Here is a 16,162-nt window from a genome sequence, read left to right on the forward strand (position 1 = left end):
GAAAGTAACTGCATCTTGATATATTTAGAATCTACCACTTATCATCAGGACTCTGGTACTACCAATCATTAGATGTAAACACTCATCAACAGAAATTCTTCACGAAATGTTCATTTCAAGTCAGATAATGTTTCATTAGAATCCTTTTTAAATCCTTTTTATGACAATGATTCAAATGTGCACAAATTACACACACACAATTCACAGGAGATTAATGTTGCACGCAGAGATTTATACTTTGCTACAGATTAACTTTGCTACAGATTTACTACAGGGTGGGATGGGGGATGGGGCTAAGCCCAAAGCGATCATATTAGCTATTCCCTCTGTTCAATAATAATCGGGACTGCAGTGTAAACGAGACTAGTTGAGTCTTTCCTGCTTTAATTAGTAGAGGGTCAGCGTTGATTAAGTATGGATAGTATGCAATTTTCAGAGTAAAGCTGTAAGAGTTGCGATGATGAGACGATCCTTTGTGAACACGACGGCCATTGCACAGTCCCATTTAAAACTTGCGTCATCTCCACATCAACCAGAAGCTAAAATAAAACACAAGCAATTATTATAGTACAGTCTGCTATGTCGAAATATTGGGTCCCGTGAGATTTTCTTGCCAAAATTGATTTGGTTAGCTAACTTGGTCAATTTGGGGCCACTGAATCCAAAAAAACATTGGTTCCATTATTTCCGACCACGCCTTCAGCCTCCATTTTGAATTTCAAAATGGCCGCCATAGCAAACTGTATTTTGACCCAATTCTCACAATGTGAGCATCATAGAAGATTCAAATTTGATGCAAAAAGCATGTTTATGATGTCAGACATTCTGATACACCATTTTCTGATATTCTATATTGTTTTGATACAATTTTTAGGCAGCCATCTTGAAATTCAAAATGGTCGCCATAGCTAAATATATATTTTACCCATAGGCCTATCTCAGGTTGTAAGCATTATGGAAAGTATAAATTTGGGGCAAAAAGCATGTTTATGATGTCAGACATGCTAATATATACATTTTTAAAAAATGATGGATCATTTTAATTGGCGGCCATCTTGTAATTCAAAATGGCCACCATAATAAATGTAGTTGGGCCTGTATCTCATATCGTATACATTGTGTAAGGGTCTAATTTGGGGCAAAGAGCATGCGTATGCTATTAGACATTCTGAAACATCTTCTGAAACAATGGTTCATTTTGATATTATAGGTAGCCATCTTGAAATTCAAAATGACCGCCATACCAGAATGTATATTTTGACCCATATCTCATGTTGCATAAACCGGGCTCATGATGTTGAACATTCAGATGCACTTTTCCCCTCCCTGAAATTGCAAATCACTTTCGAGGCTGTCATCTTAACATTCAAAATGGCTGTTTTTCAGCTAATATCTCTGGTTACGAGCAACTTTAGGCATATCGATGTTTATGGTGGTGTACAGTGTACATTTTCTTAAAAACACACACACATAGGGCCTATACATTCTGTAATAATGGGTTATTTGTATTGGCCTCCACTCTTGAAATTCAAGATGGATTTCGACTTGTATTATATATCATATATATATATATATATATATATATATATATATATATATATATATATAAATATATATATATATATATAAGTAACAAAGCTGCAACAAAGTTCATGCTGTATTCACCAACGGTTTATTTCTTCACACAAATTTTCGGGCGTCTCGCCGCCCTTTCTCAAGTGTTGATACTGAGAGAATACAGCATGAACTTTGTTGCAGCTTTGTTACTTATCTTTTTATCTTGCCAACACGTGGACTACCTTATCAACATATATATATATATATATATATATATATATATATATATATATATAACAGAATGCTTATATAGCGCATATCACTACCGTGGTGTCTCTATGCGCTTTAAAGGAGAGGGATGAAAGCAGAAAGAAGAAATGTAGTGTACAATATGAGTACCATAAATGCAGAACCAAACTCATTCATAATACTTTTTAAACAGAAATGTCTTGAGAGCGTATTAGGTGCTGTAGGTGCAAACTCAAGCATGCTCGAGCGTGTAAGTCAATCACTTCAGAGAACTGCGTATCACAAGCGGGAGTGCTTCCTGTCCTGTAGGTACACTGCCATGTTGAAATGCAAAATGGCTGCCATTGGAAACATCCCTTTGAAAGCATTGCGTATGGGTAAAATTTGTGAATGGGAAATCATGTGATTCTGGTGTCAAAACAAATGAATTTCAAATGTACCTCCTAATAACTGTGTCTGAGTGTTTAAATGCCCCATTTATACGATTTGGTTGCAGAACTTAGATATGCAATATTAGCTCTTATATACTCTAAAATTCATGGGATAGTCACCTAGTTAATGTCCTCCCGGCCCATCCCCTGCATGTGTTTTTAAAGTCACAGCACTTTAAGGATGTACACAGGGGAGAATTGGTTCTAAATTCTTCCAGAAACAATGACTTTTGCATTTCTTGCTATATGAGAATGATAATGAATTCTGTGGCTACCGTTGCTGTAGGAAGCTCAAAGCATTTAATTGCACAGTAACTGTTTATGTATACCCTCTGGAAATAATTACAGTGTGCCATATAGTAGAGGCACAAATTAGGTTGTGAAAAGTTTATGAGGTTGCTCTCTGGATGTATTGTGTCAAGGCTCTACGAGGGTAAAGCGGGAGATTGTCCTGGTTAAAGTCATCCACGCCCAACTTCTGGAAGGCATGGACTGTGTCATTGCACATTCTGCATGATTCAAGGCTTAGATCCTTCTTGGTCCATCTGCTCTTTTAGACATCCTCAAATGTTCAACTTCAACCGGCACCATGAAAGGCGTTACCAAGCAGACCTTTGGGGGTTTTTTCGGCAACAAACTGCAGAACATAATCTCTCAATAATGCCAATTGTACTTTTATAATTTCCTTTTCCAGTGATGGAACAGACAACATGCGATGCAGGAAGTAAAGCAAAGATCCATCAGGAGAATGAGAATGTCATCTACGTAATAATCATCAATATCTCTGATTTTCCCTGTTGCTCTTGAAGTAGCATCTAATACATACAATGGAATGAGGCTGTCTACTTCCTCGTTGTGAGTGACGGGTGACAGCTCCCATGGCATCTTTGATGAACCCTTTGTTTCTTTTCTTTCCGTGATGTGGTCTCTGTGTCAGATGGAATTGACTGCTCGGTATTTCAACTTTCAGGCTGATTATTTGGCTCAGTTTTGTGGGTTTCTAAGGCATGGGTATAAAAAATGAACCTTTGTTGGTGAGAATGAGGAGAATGCCATGAAATTATGAGATGAAAAGTGATTGTGGAATGACTTAGAACTTATACCTTCCGAAAGCAGTATTGTCCAGCAATGACTGGATAATTACAGGTCTATCAGACTGTAGAACCAGTATAGAAATGTTATGAGAAGTTGGTGATCCTCTCAAGTTTAATGACTTTGGATCCAATCTTATACAGGGTGTATTTTAATTGCAAGAGCTGAATGTCTGGCCTTTCTCATACTATCCCAGATATATATATATATATATATATATATATATATATATATATATACATACATAAATATATATATACATATACATATATATACATATATATGTACACATATTGAGTAAGTTGGCGTGATAAAATCATCAAAAGCAAAACTGAAACAAAGTTCATGCTGTATTCACCAACAGTTTATTTCAGCACACAGATTTTCGAGTGATTCGCTCTTTCTCAAGTGTTGATACTGAGAGTTGAATATTTCTTCGAACTTAATTGCCGAATTTCGGCATTCGAATATTTGTGTGCCGAAATAAACTGTTGGTGAATACAGCATGAACTTTGTTTCAGTTCTGTTTTTGATGATATATAATATAAACAAATATATGTATATTGGCTCTACGTTATATTTAATTCTTTCAGATATAAATTCTTAGTACAGAACAGGAAAACTTCCCTTTTTCATCTTTTTCTACAATATCCCCCTTGAATGTTTCCGATATCTGATTGCCAAACACCACATTCATCAGCTTCAATGCAGTGACAAATTTTTAGATTACCCTCGTGTGATGGTCTTCTAAATTGTGGAGGAATTCTGATGCATGCAACGCGCCACAGAACTGAGCTATTATTGCTCCTTTGTACATGTAGTTTTAGAATCATTGGCTGTACAGCAGGAAGCATCTTGGAAGTCTTGATAATTGAGGATGACTCACACAAGGGCTATCAGGAAAAAGCCTACTCGATCATTCCTTAATCATTCCGTCTTATTCCAGAAAATAATATATCCAGCAAACCTTGTTTCACTTTGTGGCCAACAAACAAGCTTGTGAATGAGATGCCTGGTAGGGTGACCATGGCATTTCTTGTCATTGCGAGACTTTTCCTTGTTTGTCTTCATTCTCTCGAGGCAGCATCAAGTTTTTGAAGATCGCCTTCAATTATATCAATGCTTGCTTTTGAACAAATATTCAATGACTGGGATTAAATGTAATCATTAATGAGGTTCCACGACGCAAAATAATGTGTTGCCTGAGAGGCAAAAACAAATCACGTGTGTATTTTAAGCTCATAGCTTTAGCGCGCAGTACGTGAACCGCAACACGTGTTATGTTATACTCGTCTGGCTATATGGGATGTGAGATGTAACGCTTGCCTACACGTATAGGGGACAGTAACGTGGTATGGGCCCCTCCTCGCCGCCCCCCCCCCCCCAAATACGCAGTTTTAGCCCCTCAGCATGGCTTGATGACGTCATTGGAACCTCTTCCTTACATTTTGAATTTATGGCGGCAATTTTGAATTGAGAGATGGCTGTAACCTGGAAAAGAATCCGGTCTAACTAGGACAATTTCGGCAAATTCATCTAAGGCGCTTACTACAGGTATATGTTTTTCTATGGCGGCCATCTTGAATTTCAACATGGTGGCCTATCTAGATTGAACCACAATTAGGAAACAGCTGTACTGGAACGTTGTACACCACAAGCATGTGCATTCTTGAAAGTTTGATGCTTCTACAATAACTGCAACCTGAGACATGGGTAAAAACGCTATGGCGGCCATTTTGAATTTCAAGATGGCAGCCTGCAAATTGTATCAAAGCAATCCACAATATCTTAAAAACATATATCAGAGTGTCTGACATCACAACCATGCAATTTGCACCAAATTTGAAGCTTCTACAATGCTCACTTTATGAGATATGTGTCAAAATACAGTTTGCTATGGCAGCCATTTTGAAATTCAAGATGGCAGCCTACAAATTGTATCAAAACAATCCACAAAAAAGATATATCAGAGTGTCTGACATCACAACCATGCATTTTGCACCAAATTCAAAGCTTCTACAATGCTCACTTTATGAGATATGGGTCAAAATAGAGTTTGCTATGGCAGCCATTTTGAAATTCAAAATGGCGGCTGAAGACCTAGTTTGAAAAAATGGAACCAAAGTTTTTTAGATTCAGCACCCCCAAATTGACAAAGTTAGCCAAAAAAAAACAATCAATTTTGGCACAAAAATCTCACGGGATTACATAGGCTAATAGCCTCTACTAATACAACAGTGTGAAATAACAGGCAACAGCGTGGAGGTTGTTGGCCCTCAGTCATATTTTTACGCCCAGATGAGACTGATTTGATTGGAATAATTCACTAACTTCCGACTGGGAAGATTCTGGAACGGTGTTTCTGTCTCTCCCGCCCCACCCCCTTTCCTTTTCTGTGTATGGTCATGTTGTAGTTCCACTCACACACATAGCAACTAAAGGTGGTAAACATTGAAGCATACATTCCAGGAACATGAGAGGAGCTTGCGTGTTTGGGAGAACAGAGTAAATATGTGTAACATCAGTACGGCTACTGGTTACCGGAAAGTGCTTTTTGTGGTCGCAATTTTGTGGCGGAATGGCGAGTTTTCTCGGGGCAGAATGATAGATTTCGACGGAATTAATCAATATCTCGTTTGGTCAAACATTAACTCGGCAACCTCTGACTGATGGGCCTGGAAGAGACGAAATTGCGGTTCATGATGAGATACAAGGTACTCACGCCATCTGAGTGAGTGAACTACATTCAATAGTGATTCGTAGCGCCACGCGTGCGTGCGTGCTTACTGGTGATAGTAACCATGATCGCATTGAGAAATGTGTGCTCGCTCTGGGAATACAAGAGAGTATGAAAGGACATTCTTGACAGAAACATTGTTTGGTGTTCAGACGATCTGCGGTAAGTCAATCAAAACATTGATTTCATGACATTTTTGGATTACACTGATATTTCTATCTACGTATCTCCCTCGAGAGAAAGATCAGCATGAATGTAGTAATGTACATTGTAAAACATTAGGAGAGAGCATAACAATATGCTTCCCATGAAATATTATTCTCCTTTATGCAAACAGTTTTATTGATATTTCAATCCATAGCCTATTCCATATTATACATATATATATATATATACATACATATATGTGTAATAGATAAATATACATATATATATATATATATATATATATATATATATATATATATGTATACATATTTGATCGCAAAATGGGTTAAGAGCAATTTTGTCCATCATCACATAGAGCAAAATTAAAATTTTCCAGTGATACCTCGCTTGTTACAATCAAAGGAATGTTCTTGAACATATGTTTAGAAAATCTCAAAATGTGTTATTACCTCATTTGATTTTGAAGCTTTATTTGCAAATATCTCAATTTAACAAGAATGGAGTTGACACGTTTTGTCAACGAACTCTTACATATAAATATATATATATATATGTGTGTGTGTGTGTGTGTGTGTGTAGATTAATAAAGAAATAACTTCCTTGCTTGTTTAAAATTATTCGTGTGATAACGAAAACAGAAGGTATAAATATATAAGATTTAAAAAATGTTGTATACAGTCTTAGACGTAGTACATGATAGCAGTAGTAACAGTCAGTAGTAATGATGGTGGTGGAAGATGCAGTGATAAAAGTTGGTATATTATTATTTCTTTCATTAGTTTTCAAGTAATAAAAGTAATAGTTGTAGTAGAGTAAGAAGTAAAAACTTTTGAATTACCTGGTTATAGCAGTTCGTATTGCAGCAGTGTAATCACTGGTATTTTTTGTTGTTGCAGTTTGGTTGAGACTATTAGCGGTAGATGTAACAGTGGTATTCGTGGCTGGCTTGATGTTTTAGCACTTATTTTGTAGAAGTAGTGAATGTATTATAGATAACTGCTTAGATGTGTTCCATTAAGTAGATAACTACTGCAATAAGCGCACGTAACTGAAGTCGAGGTATAGTCGAATAATTTCAGAACAGTGTATTTGCAATATAGGTGATACAGGATAGTTCTAATGCTGTATAAATTTTAGCTGAAACATGACGATATTCATCTGTGAGGATCAATGATGTTTGTAACGGTTAGCATCTGGTTAGGGCTTATTTTATGTCGTTTGTTTGATTGAAGGACGAATCTGGAAAGGTAAAGGCCACACACACACACACACACACACACACACACACACACACACACACGTGTCCACTGTAAGGCAACAGCAGCATTTATGTAGGTATATCTACATAATGTGTGTGTGTGTTCGTGTGTGTGTGCGTGTGTGTCCACTTGGTAAGCTTTATAAATCAAGACCTGTTTCCTCTATGCCACGGAGTGAGGGGATTACAACTTGCAGAGCCATTTCACAAAACGGTAATATTCAAAACCATCAAAAACGTCTCAAAACCAAAAAGAAATGTGCATCAGGATTTTAAAAACGGGGTCAATGTAATGCGTTATACTTCATCGGTTACAACAAACATTGCTTCCCACGCACTCTGGACCTTTATAGTAATTTCTTCGGTAGTGTAAAATTGATTGATGTTCTATATTTGATATCAATTTGAGCGTCAGTCTGCGTAAGACAGAGGAATGTTGCGTAACGACACTGCGATCGATGATCTATGAGCGCGAAATGTATTTGACCAACAGATCCCTAGCGCAGACAGTATTTACCGAGGTGAGGATGCTCGGCTAATCCAAAACTAATTGAGAATGCTGAAATCCTACCATCACATAATGCACAAAGATGTGAACATTCGGGAGTTATTGGAGTCGGCACGGGACCATTTTCAAACCTAATGATATGCTTCGTTTAAAACCCCTCCAAGTGTCTACATATTGCCTGTAGATGGCAAATAGTATTGAACAAAATCTTTTCATTATTTCAATTTTTCTTCATAATGTGAGATTGTTTGTCCATAATTATGCATAACTGGCTATTTTGTGGGGATATTCTATTCATATTTTTCCATATGTGCTCGCACGTCTCTTATCAATATCTTTCCAGTGAGCTGAAGCAAGTTTATTTAAGAAATAATTTATGTCCATGCACACAGACCATCGTGTGATAAGCCGAGCATTGAAAATTCAGAGCGGTTTATTTAGTCGTAGGAGAATTAGATTATCTTTCTTTGTGCTGATTTAAAGGGGTCTTGAGGTTTGAAAGAAAATATCAGTGTTGTTTTTATTTTCGAAGCACTCATCACTCATTGCTTCATCCATATGTATTCAATTAATTATCAATTTACCGTGATTAAAGAAAATAAAATCTTGTTAAAAAATATCAAAAACCAAAGACACATAATCATGTATGAAGTAGAACACACACACACACACACACACACACACACACAACACACAACACACAAAGATTTACATGGTGGTGAGAACCCCACCGAGAAGCAATCCCTATGGGGCCTCAGAAAACATAAAACACTGAAATGATGGATCAGCATAAACGAAGGAGGTGAGGATAACAAATCGTTCATAATGTAAAGGTCAGTCTCTAAGTAGATTTGGTGGAAGAACGGAATCAAAAGATGGCGTTTCTGAGCGGAATGAATCACATTACATGCATTGTTCACACACATAGATGCACACACACACACACACACACACACACACACACATATATATATATATGTATATATACCTATATAATAAATATGTATGGTTGTATATGTATGTAGGTGTATGTGTGTGCGTGTGTGTGTGCGTGCGTGAAATAGTTAAAAAGAAATTGAGAAATAATTAATCCTATTTTCTTTCTCCTGCTTGATTTCTGCCTTGAAATGAATTGAATGATTATCCTTAGTTTCATGGAACATGTTTCATACATGCATGAACATTCTTGACAATGTTATGTATAAGATATGTATTTTTTTTTTGAAACTGTTATATTTTCAAAGGAAATGGAATTGCTAAAAAGATCACTGAAAACAAAAAAGTGCGTGAGGGTGTGTGTGTGTGTTTAGGTTGTGTCTGTGTGTCGTACATTAATTTAAAAAAAATCATCATACAGCTCTCACACCAGACTCTGTCAACGTGAAAACATACATACAGATCTTCAAAAATCCCTGAATGAAGATTTTAAAACAATAACACTTTCATGAATTTGTCGAAGCGATTGTGTACCGCTCTTACTTCAGTGTATATTATGACGTTCTAGATGATCACACGTTTTTTTGCCCGCTTTTCTGACAATGAAGGTTCGCCTCAGCATATCCTTTTGATACAATCCATTGTACGACGTTGCAGCGCAATAGACCAGATCTTACTCATCGGCATTACGAGGATAAAAGGATCCTTTAAAATAAAACCCTTTTCAAAGTGAGTTACGTAATGACGTGTGCTCGACAGTACCCCTCACCAAAATCCCACAATTTCACGATCAGCGGGCGGGGCCACTTACTGGCGTCAAAGAACGATTGGTGACGCAGCAATCACAAAATAAAAGGCAGTATCGAACTGTTTTGTTCTTGTCAACAATGACAAATGAACTTTCTTTGGATTGATGTTGAAGTTATTAGTCTTTCTTGTTCTTGTTTTTCTTGTTGCATCGTGCCTGTGTAAAAGACGAGCAACTCTCAACTCTTTACGTTTTCCCTTGGCTTGTTTGTGGCTTACAGCAGGACAAGCCTTGTCCTTCCTTCAAGGTCTAACTTCGAAGGTTTTGTTTCTCTATGGATACTCTTCAACAGACGCGGTGTTAATCTTCGTGACATCACCCCAACCGCATGACTTCATCATTTTTAGAATGCCGACGAGCCCAAGGTATAGGAAGTTGCTAAGAATAACCATGGCAACAGACCACCACATTACTCTTGTTTGAGGGCTCGTTAATTATTTTGAGCGAATTTGCCACCGGCTCAAAGTGCAGTCTTCGCGGAACATCATACACCCATCAAAGGCCCAGCAGACGCCAGCAGCGCTCGCTGTCAAGCCCTACACCGTCAGTACGCCATCCTACGACATTAAAAGGATCACCTGCTCTCCACGCTTGCCATGCAATGAATGGGTGGCTTCGTTATATAATCCAGAGCGTCAAAGCTTGTCCGGAAGGTGGTGATTTCCGCCAGGTACTGCGACGCATAAATGCATATCGTGGAGGATACTACCTAATCCCCAAACGTACCTGTGTACTGGTATGCTGCGTGGCGTATACGATTCCCCACACCAATCCAGGCTACTCTCGCGACGTATGAGGGCCCGCTTCTAGTTTCTATCAGGTCGAATTGTGCTCGTCCGCATTACTACCATAGACAACGAAATATTCATTCATCTTCATTGCGAATCTCGCGTGATTGCTATGTGAATTGTATCCGGTGTTTCTTCTAAGCGGGAAAGCTGACGAACAGTCTGCAGACCGTCGCAAATATAAACTGATCATAGGAAACAGGGATATATCAAGGCGATATATGGAGTGAAAGGGCTGACACCCTTTAAAATCACCACGTACTGGTGGAAATGGGTTACCACCTTGACACCCACTGGACTTGTAATGGATGCCTTACGGCCTACCAGCCTTAATTCAAAACTTCTATTCAACATCGCAGATGTTAGATTAGAAACACGGCAAAATGGCAGTTCTTTGCATCCAGAACCCATCGGAAGTATTCTGGTAAGTATACACCTTTCCAACTTGACTGCATGACGTAATGCACGTTTAAGTCTTGACAATGATTTAACTGATGCAGAAACTTACTCGTCGCATAATCACATAAAAATTATGATATTAGAAAAGAATGTAATCACGTTGTATTACAGAGGAAGATGTATCATACTCTTTGTGTTCAACTGAATATATAGGACGCTTTCAGTCAAACGCCTTGTACCCCATTAAATGGCGTAAACACAAAATGTGTTAATACTTGGTGTCTTTGCTACAGCAAATGGCGAAGAAGAGAACAAGTTCATTCTACCTACACGATAGTTTGGTCAATTTTCTTTCCAACTTCAATGCATTCCCATATAGCCGTGTAGTTTTAGAAATTCTGTCTGTAGATAAGGCAGTAACATGTTACTGCCTAATCTACAGGCAGAATTTCTAAAACATCATCGATCCTATCATTGGTTTTCAATGAATCTACATAGCAATTCCCTTCGTATACTTGCAAAGGTTTAACTTGCTCGTATTGTAGTCTATGAAAGTCCGATGCATTCGGGTGTGTCCTCACCCCCCCCCCCCGTTTCTCTTTCTTTTGCTCCAGCCTCTTTGTCATATTTTGTAGCCAAAGTAAACAGCCTTTTGAGAGACCTATATAGTCTTTTAGATCGACTTAGAACTTTGCTTCAACGAAACCCTTTGAGCCACCTTTCAGGTGGAAAAGATTGGTGATGGATTTTGGAAAGTACTTTATCGCTCTGAGAGGAAGCAGATGATAGGGTCATGTGCTTTATAAAGGAAAGAAGGTTGGATCATGTTGCGTCAACAGGAAACATGGACGCCTGGAAATGTAAGGAAGTGAGATGTGTTTGTTGTTTTGGCTGTTCGAATGGAATAACAGGGATAAAGATAGACAAGTGAGAAGCCAAAAGGTGAATATAATGGGGTGAGGGTGGAGGAGGGTACAAAGTGCTCTGGCCCACCATGTCGCTCAATCGTATAGTTACGCAGCCTGATTCGCAAGAAGAGAATTGACACACGACGACACTATCAAACTGATTTCATACCCAAACCCGGAAGTGTATACAAATTAGCTCATTTCACATCAACTCCGATGGATGTGGGGACAATTTGCATATCTCCTCAAGGTGTCAAGTCAGAGTAAATGTCAGTTCTTCTGCTCTTCCATATTTATATGGATGCATGAATAGCGACCAAAAGCACCCCCGTAAAAGAATAAATATTTAAACATTTGTGAAAAACACTAATATAAATCCTAAGGAATAGATTTGTTGGAATTGCTTCTCATCGACTTCAATACCGTTATGAATCTGATAACTCCTATCAATAGCTACACATTTTACTGTGATAAATTTTGACTTTGTTTTCCCTGGCAACCAGCTGTATTGTATTTTGTTTTTCAAGAGTCATGAAATTAGATAATGCACTGTTGAATTAGATTACACTGCACCAGGCAATAGGTAATTGCCATGACGTAAAGCATAATGATTTTGACAACAAATGGCGACAATGATAATAATAATAATAATAATAATAATAATAATAATAATAATAATAATAGAGCTATTGAACTTGCTTCTAATAGTAAAAAAATAATAACATCAATAGCAACAATGAATAACCACATACAGGGGCGGATCCAGGAATTCTGCAAAGGGGGGGGGGGGCGTGACTAATATTTCTGGTGCCACTTCCGGGTTTCATTTCATTGTTTTTCTTTTTATTTCTTTTGTTTTTTTACGAAAAATAAAGGGGGGCGTGTGCCGGTTGCGCACCCCTCTGGATCCGCCACTGACATTGGTAATTTCTGGAAGGCCCAATTTTTTGTGATAAATCTTAACAGCATTGGCATGATTCCGTGAAGAAAAAAAAAAGGAAAGAAAGAGGAAATAAATATGACAGCATGAATATCATACAAATTATTATTAATACACACATAGACATCTTCGATCGCCATCTCCCTATCTCTCCACCCCCCCCCCCAGAATTGCCAAAGATATTACACATGCATTGTGATTACTAATACCTGCTCTCTCCTATACAGTCATGGAGATCCCTGTACTCAGAGCATGATAGTGAATTTTTTTATGTCTAATGTTTATATCTAATGATTCATTCAGTTTATTTTCTCTTCTTTTGAACTCTAGCCTTGCTTCCAAAGCGAAACGGGCCGCTGATTCGCTTCTATGCCACAATGAATGGATGAGTGACGAGCAGAAATCCATGGATGTGGACTGAGACGATGATTTCTAAAGATGACGTCATGGAGGTGGGAAATCGGACAGAAAACATTACAGACGGCATCACATTTCATTTTTACCCCCACTCCGTTATCATCAGTACAGTGTACATAATTATAATTTTCGTTGGTATCCTGGGCAACGCCTTAGTGATAGTGGGTGTGTTCGTCACGCCCAAACTGCGCACACCTACCAACGTCCTTCTCGTAAATCTGGCCATCGCCGATCTTCTGACATGCCTGGCGCTTCCGTTCCAGACGATTGGCGTCCTCAGTCCTCCCAACGAATTCCCGCTGCCGCTTTTCGTCTGCAGCATCATAGGTGGTGTCATCTACGTGACGTTTACTTGCAGCGCCGTCAATTTGTTGTTGATCGCGATCATCCGATATTACGTCATAACGCGTTCCCTCCGGAGCTCGCATGGACTCAACACACGCAAAATACAGGCGGTTTTTGCTGTCTTAGCCTGGATCTTAGCCGTTGTGTATGTGATGGTTCCAATACATGTTTTCCATCTCACGGAATTTTCCTATTATCCTGGATACAGGCAGTGCTTCACAAGTCCGACTGACACGATTGATATTTATCACAATTATCTAGCCGTGTTGCTAGGCATTCATCTGCTAATCATCATGTGCTGTTACACAAGGATCGTATTTTTTGTCAAACAACATCAGAAACGTTTTCGTGTCGTCTTCGGTAGTTCGTGCGACGCGCAAGGAAAGCGGTACCGAGATGAAATCCGGCGTCTGAGTAAGCGCGAAGTTCGCGTTACGAAAAATCTCTTCACGGTTGTGCTCGCGTTTGTCGTCTGCGCACTACCCACCGTTGTGTCCTTTCTCTTGCCAGGTGTGCTCGTCGCTGGATTGTACACGACGGCCATTTTGTATTGCAACAATTGCATCAACCCAATCCTGTACGCCTTTAAGCACCCAGTCTTCAAGAAGGCATTCATGAGGTTCATTAAGCGATTGCTACCTGCGCCGACGAAAAGCGAGAAAAGCACTTGTGCAACAACGGGTGTGCTAGCTCACTCTGTACAGACAGCGTGTGCCAGCGCTCTAAATGCCAGCTATTTGGGGACTATGGATGTAACAATAACCGGAAGTCTAGAAGTTTTGGATCTCCTTTAATATTTGTGTACGAGTAACAAATTCAAGTGTTGGTCATACATATTCACACTACTATATATGATATCATAATATCTCGAAGTGACCTGGTTATACAACTATAGTGAAACGAAAGTCTCTACATTCTGAGATTAAGTGCGGTAACATGATTTTCGGTCATTTTGCACAGGGAAAGTATGCCAGGTCAGTATCGAGACATCATATCCTGCTCTACGGACGGGACTCCAAACGAACGTCCTGTCGAAACAACTCAAAGTAATTTTGCTTTTGTAAGATTCTTCATGATAACATTGATCTTAAAATGTTCATAGTTCATATCTTCATGTGAGAAGAAAAATCCTTAATTCGTGTAAAGATGCAACTTCATCAAATGAAAAAAAAACACTCTTGCTCATCGGCGATTAACATGGAGAAGATTAGAATTGCTGATGAGATCAAACAGACAGTAACAAGTTATTGCTTTAAAACACAGTATATCTTTCCTTCCTTGTTCTTGATCAGTTCGGTTTAACATTGGATTGATCCTTAAAATCTGGTCTCCATGATTGTGCGTACAAGGTGAACCACACATTGCAAAAGGAGGTCGCAGTCTCAATAAATGCATTGATGTTTCATGTGTTCACTATAAATGATATTGACATTGAATGTTAGTCTTAAGTTAGAATAATTTTATGGATCTTTTTAGTTGGGGCTTCACCGATTTGTGACTTGAATACTGTTGCCTTCATTTCAAGATGAGTCTGTGTTCTTCTTCAACATGCTTTATGATAACCATTCTTCAAGAGGCATGAAATTGGAATCAGAATGCGAATGGGTTTTTTTAACTGCTGAGCAGGTTGTTTCAATAATGGACTTAATCAATTAATTTTACCACTGCTTAGCGTTAATCAGTTTTGAATTATGAATGTCACATATGCATTGCGAATCATTTTATGAAAGTGAATCTAGTTCATTACAAGATGGACTCAGTAGGTAGTAAACACAATAAGGGGTTAAATAAAGTTTTGTTTCATGTCACGGATTACGGACTCTACCTTCTTTCGTTTTGGACAAAATAAGCTCGTGTTTGCATCAGTAATATCTTAAAGAGGAAATCCCCCCCCCCCGAAATGAATAAACTTCAAAAGAAAGATTAAAAAAATACAGAAGGTTGCAAAAATGACCCAAAAAATCGTATAAGCAATAAGGAAGATATGACATTTTGAAATTTCACGTCTTTTCGGAAAACCTTTCTTGACCAGTCCTTATGAATATCTAAATATGAAAGTTGATGATGTCACGCCCTCATATTTTTTTTTCATTTGCTGGTATGTTATATATGGAAATATACGGAAACTTGTTATACAATATATAGCTGAAAAAAAGGAAAAGCATAATTCAATACCACTGAAAAAAATATTATACTGTAATTAACATTTATAATTTATTTTAGGTGGTTTTAAGGTAAGTTTTATATTTATACAGCTGAGATATAAGATTCTTGTAATTTCTGTACAGTATTTATGAAATTAATAAGAAATTGTGATGGCATGACATTATCAATTTGCTGCTTTGAATATTCATAACGACTAGTCAAGTAATGTTTTCTGAAAAAATTGTGATTATTTCAGAATGTAGTAACTTTTTCATCTCTTATCCGATTTTGATCATTTTTGCACTGTTCTATGGGAGTTTTTTTCTTCTTTTTCTTATGAAATTTACAACATTCTGAGTGTATTTCTTCTTTAAGGGTGGATAATCTGTTTCGGTACCTATTGGGTCATCGGCAACTCGCAAGATCACACCGCAGGTTATCCAGATGGTCATATGTGACACCGTAAATCATTAACT

The 16,162-nt window shown here is 38.1% G+C and overlaps 1 protein-coding gene across 1 annotated transcript; it reads left to right on the forward strand.

Annotated features, from left to right (window-relative positions):
- The first annotated feature begins 13,209 nt into the window (after positions 1 to 13,209).
- LOC139712007 (mu-type opioid receptor-like) lies at positions 13,210 to 14,335 on the forward strand. The gene has a single exon (XM_071623849.1). It carries the CDS (start codon positions 13,226 to 13,228, stop codon positions 14,333 to 14,335), a length of 1,110 nt encoding a protein of 369 aa, XP_071479950.1. The 5' UTR covers positions 13,210 to 13,225.
- Positions 14,336 to 16,162: the final 1,827 nt, after the last annotated feature.

Source organism: Diadema antillarum, unplaced genomic scaffold (assembly GCF_040938485.1).
Source record: "Diadema antillarum isolate AM-2024a unplaced genomic scaffold, OU_Dant_1.0 seq00001750_RagTag, whole genome shotgun sequence".
Classification (NCBI taxonomy): Eukaryota; Metazoa; Echinodermata; class Echinoidea; order Diadematoida; family Diadematidae; genus Diadema; species Diadema antillarum.

Excerpts from the sequence above, each read along its gene's own strand:
- LOC139712007 (XM_071623849.1), top strand. The coding sequence starts at position 13,226 with ATGGAGGTGGGAAATCGGACAGAAAACATTACAGACGGCATCACATTT.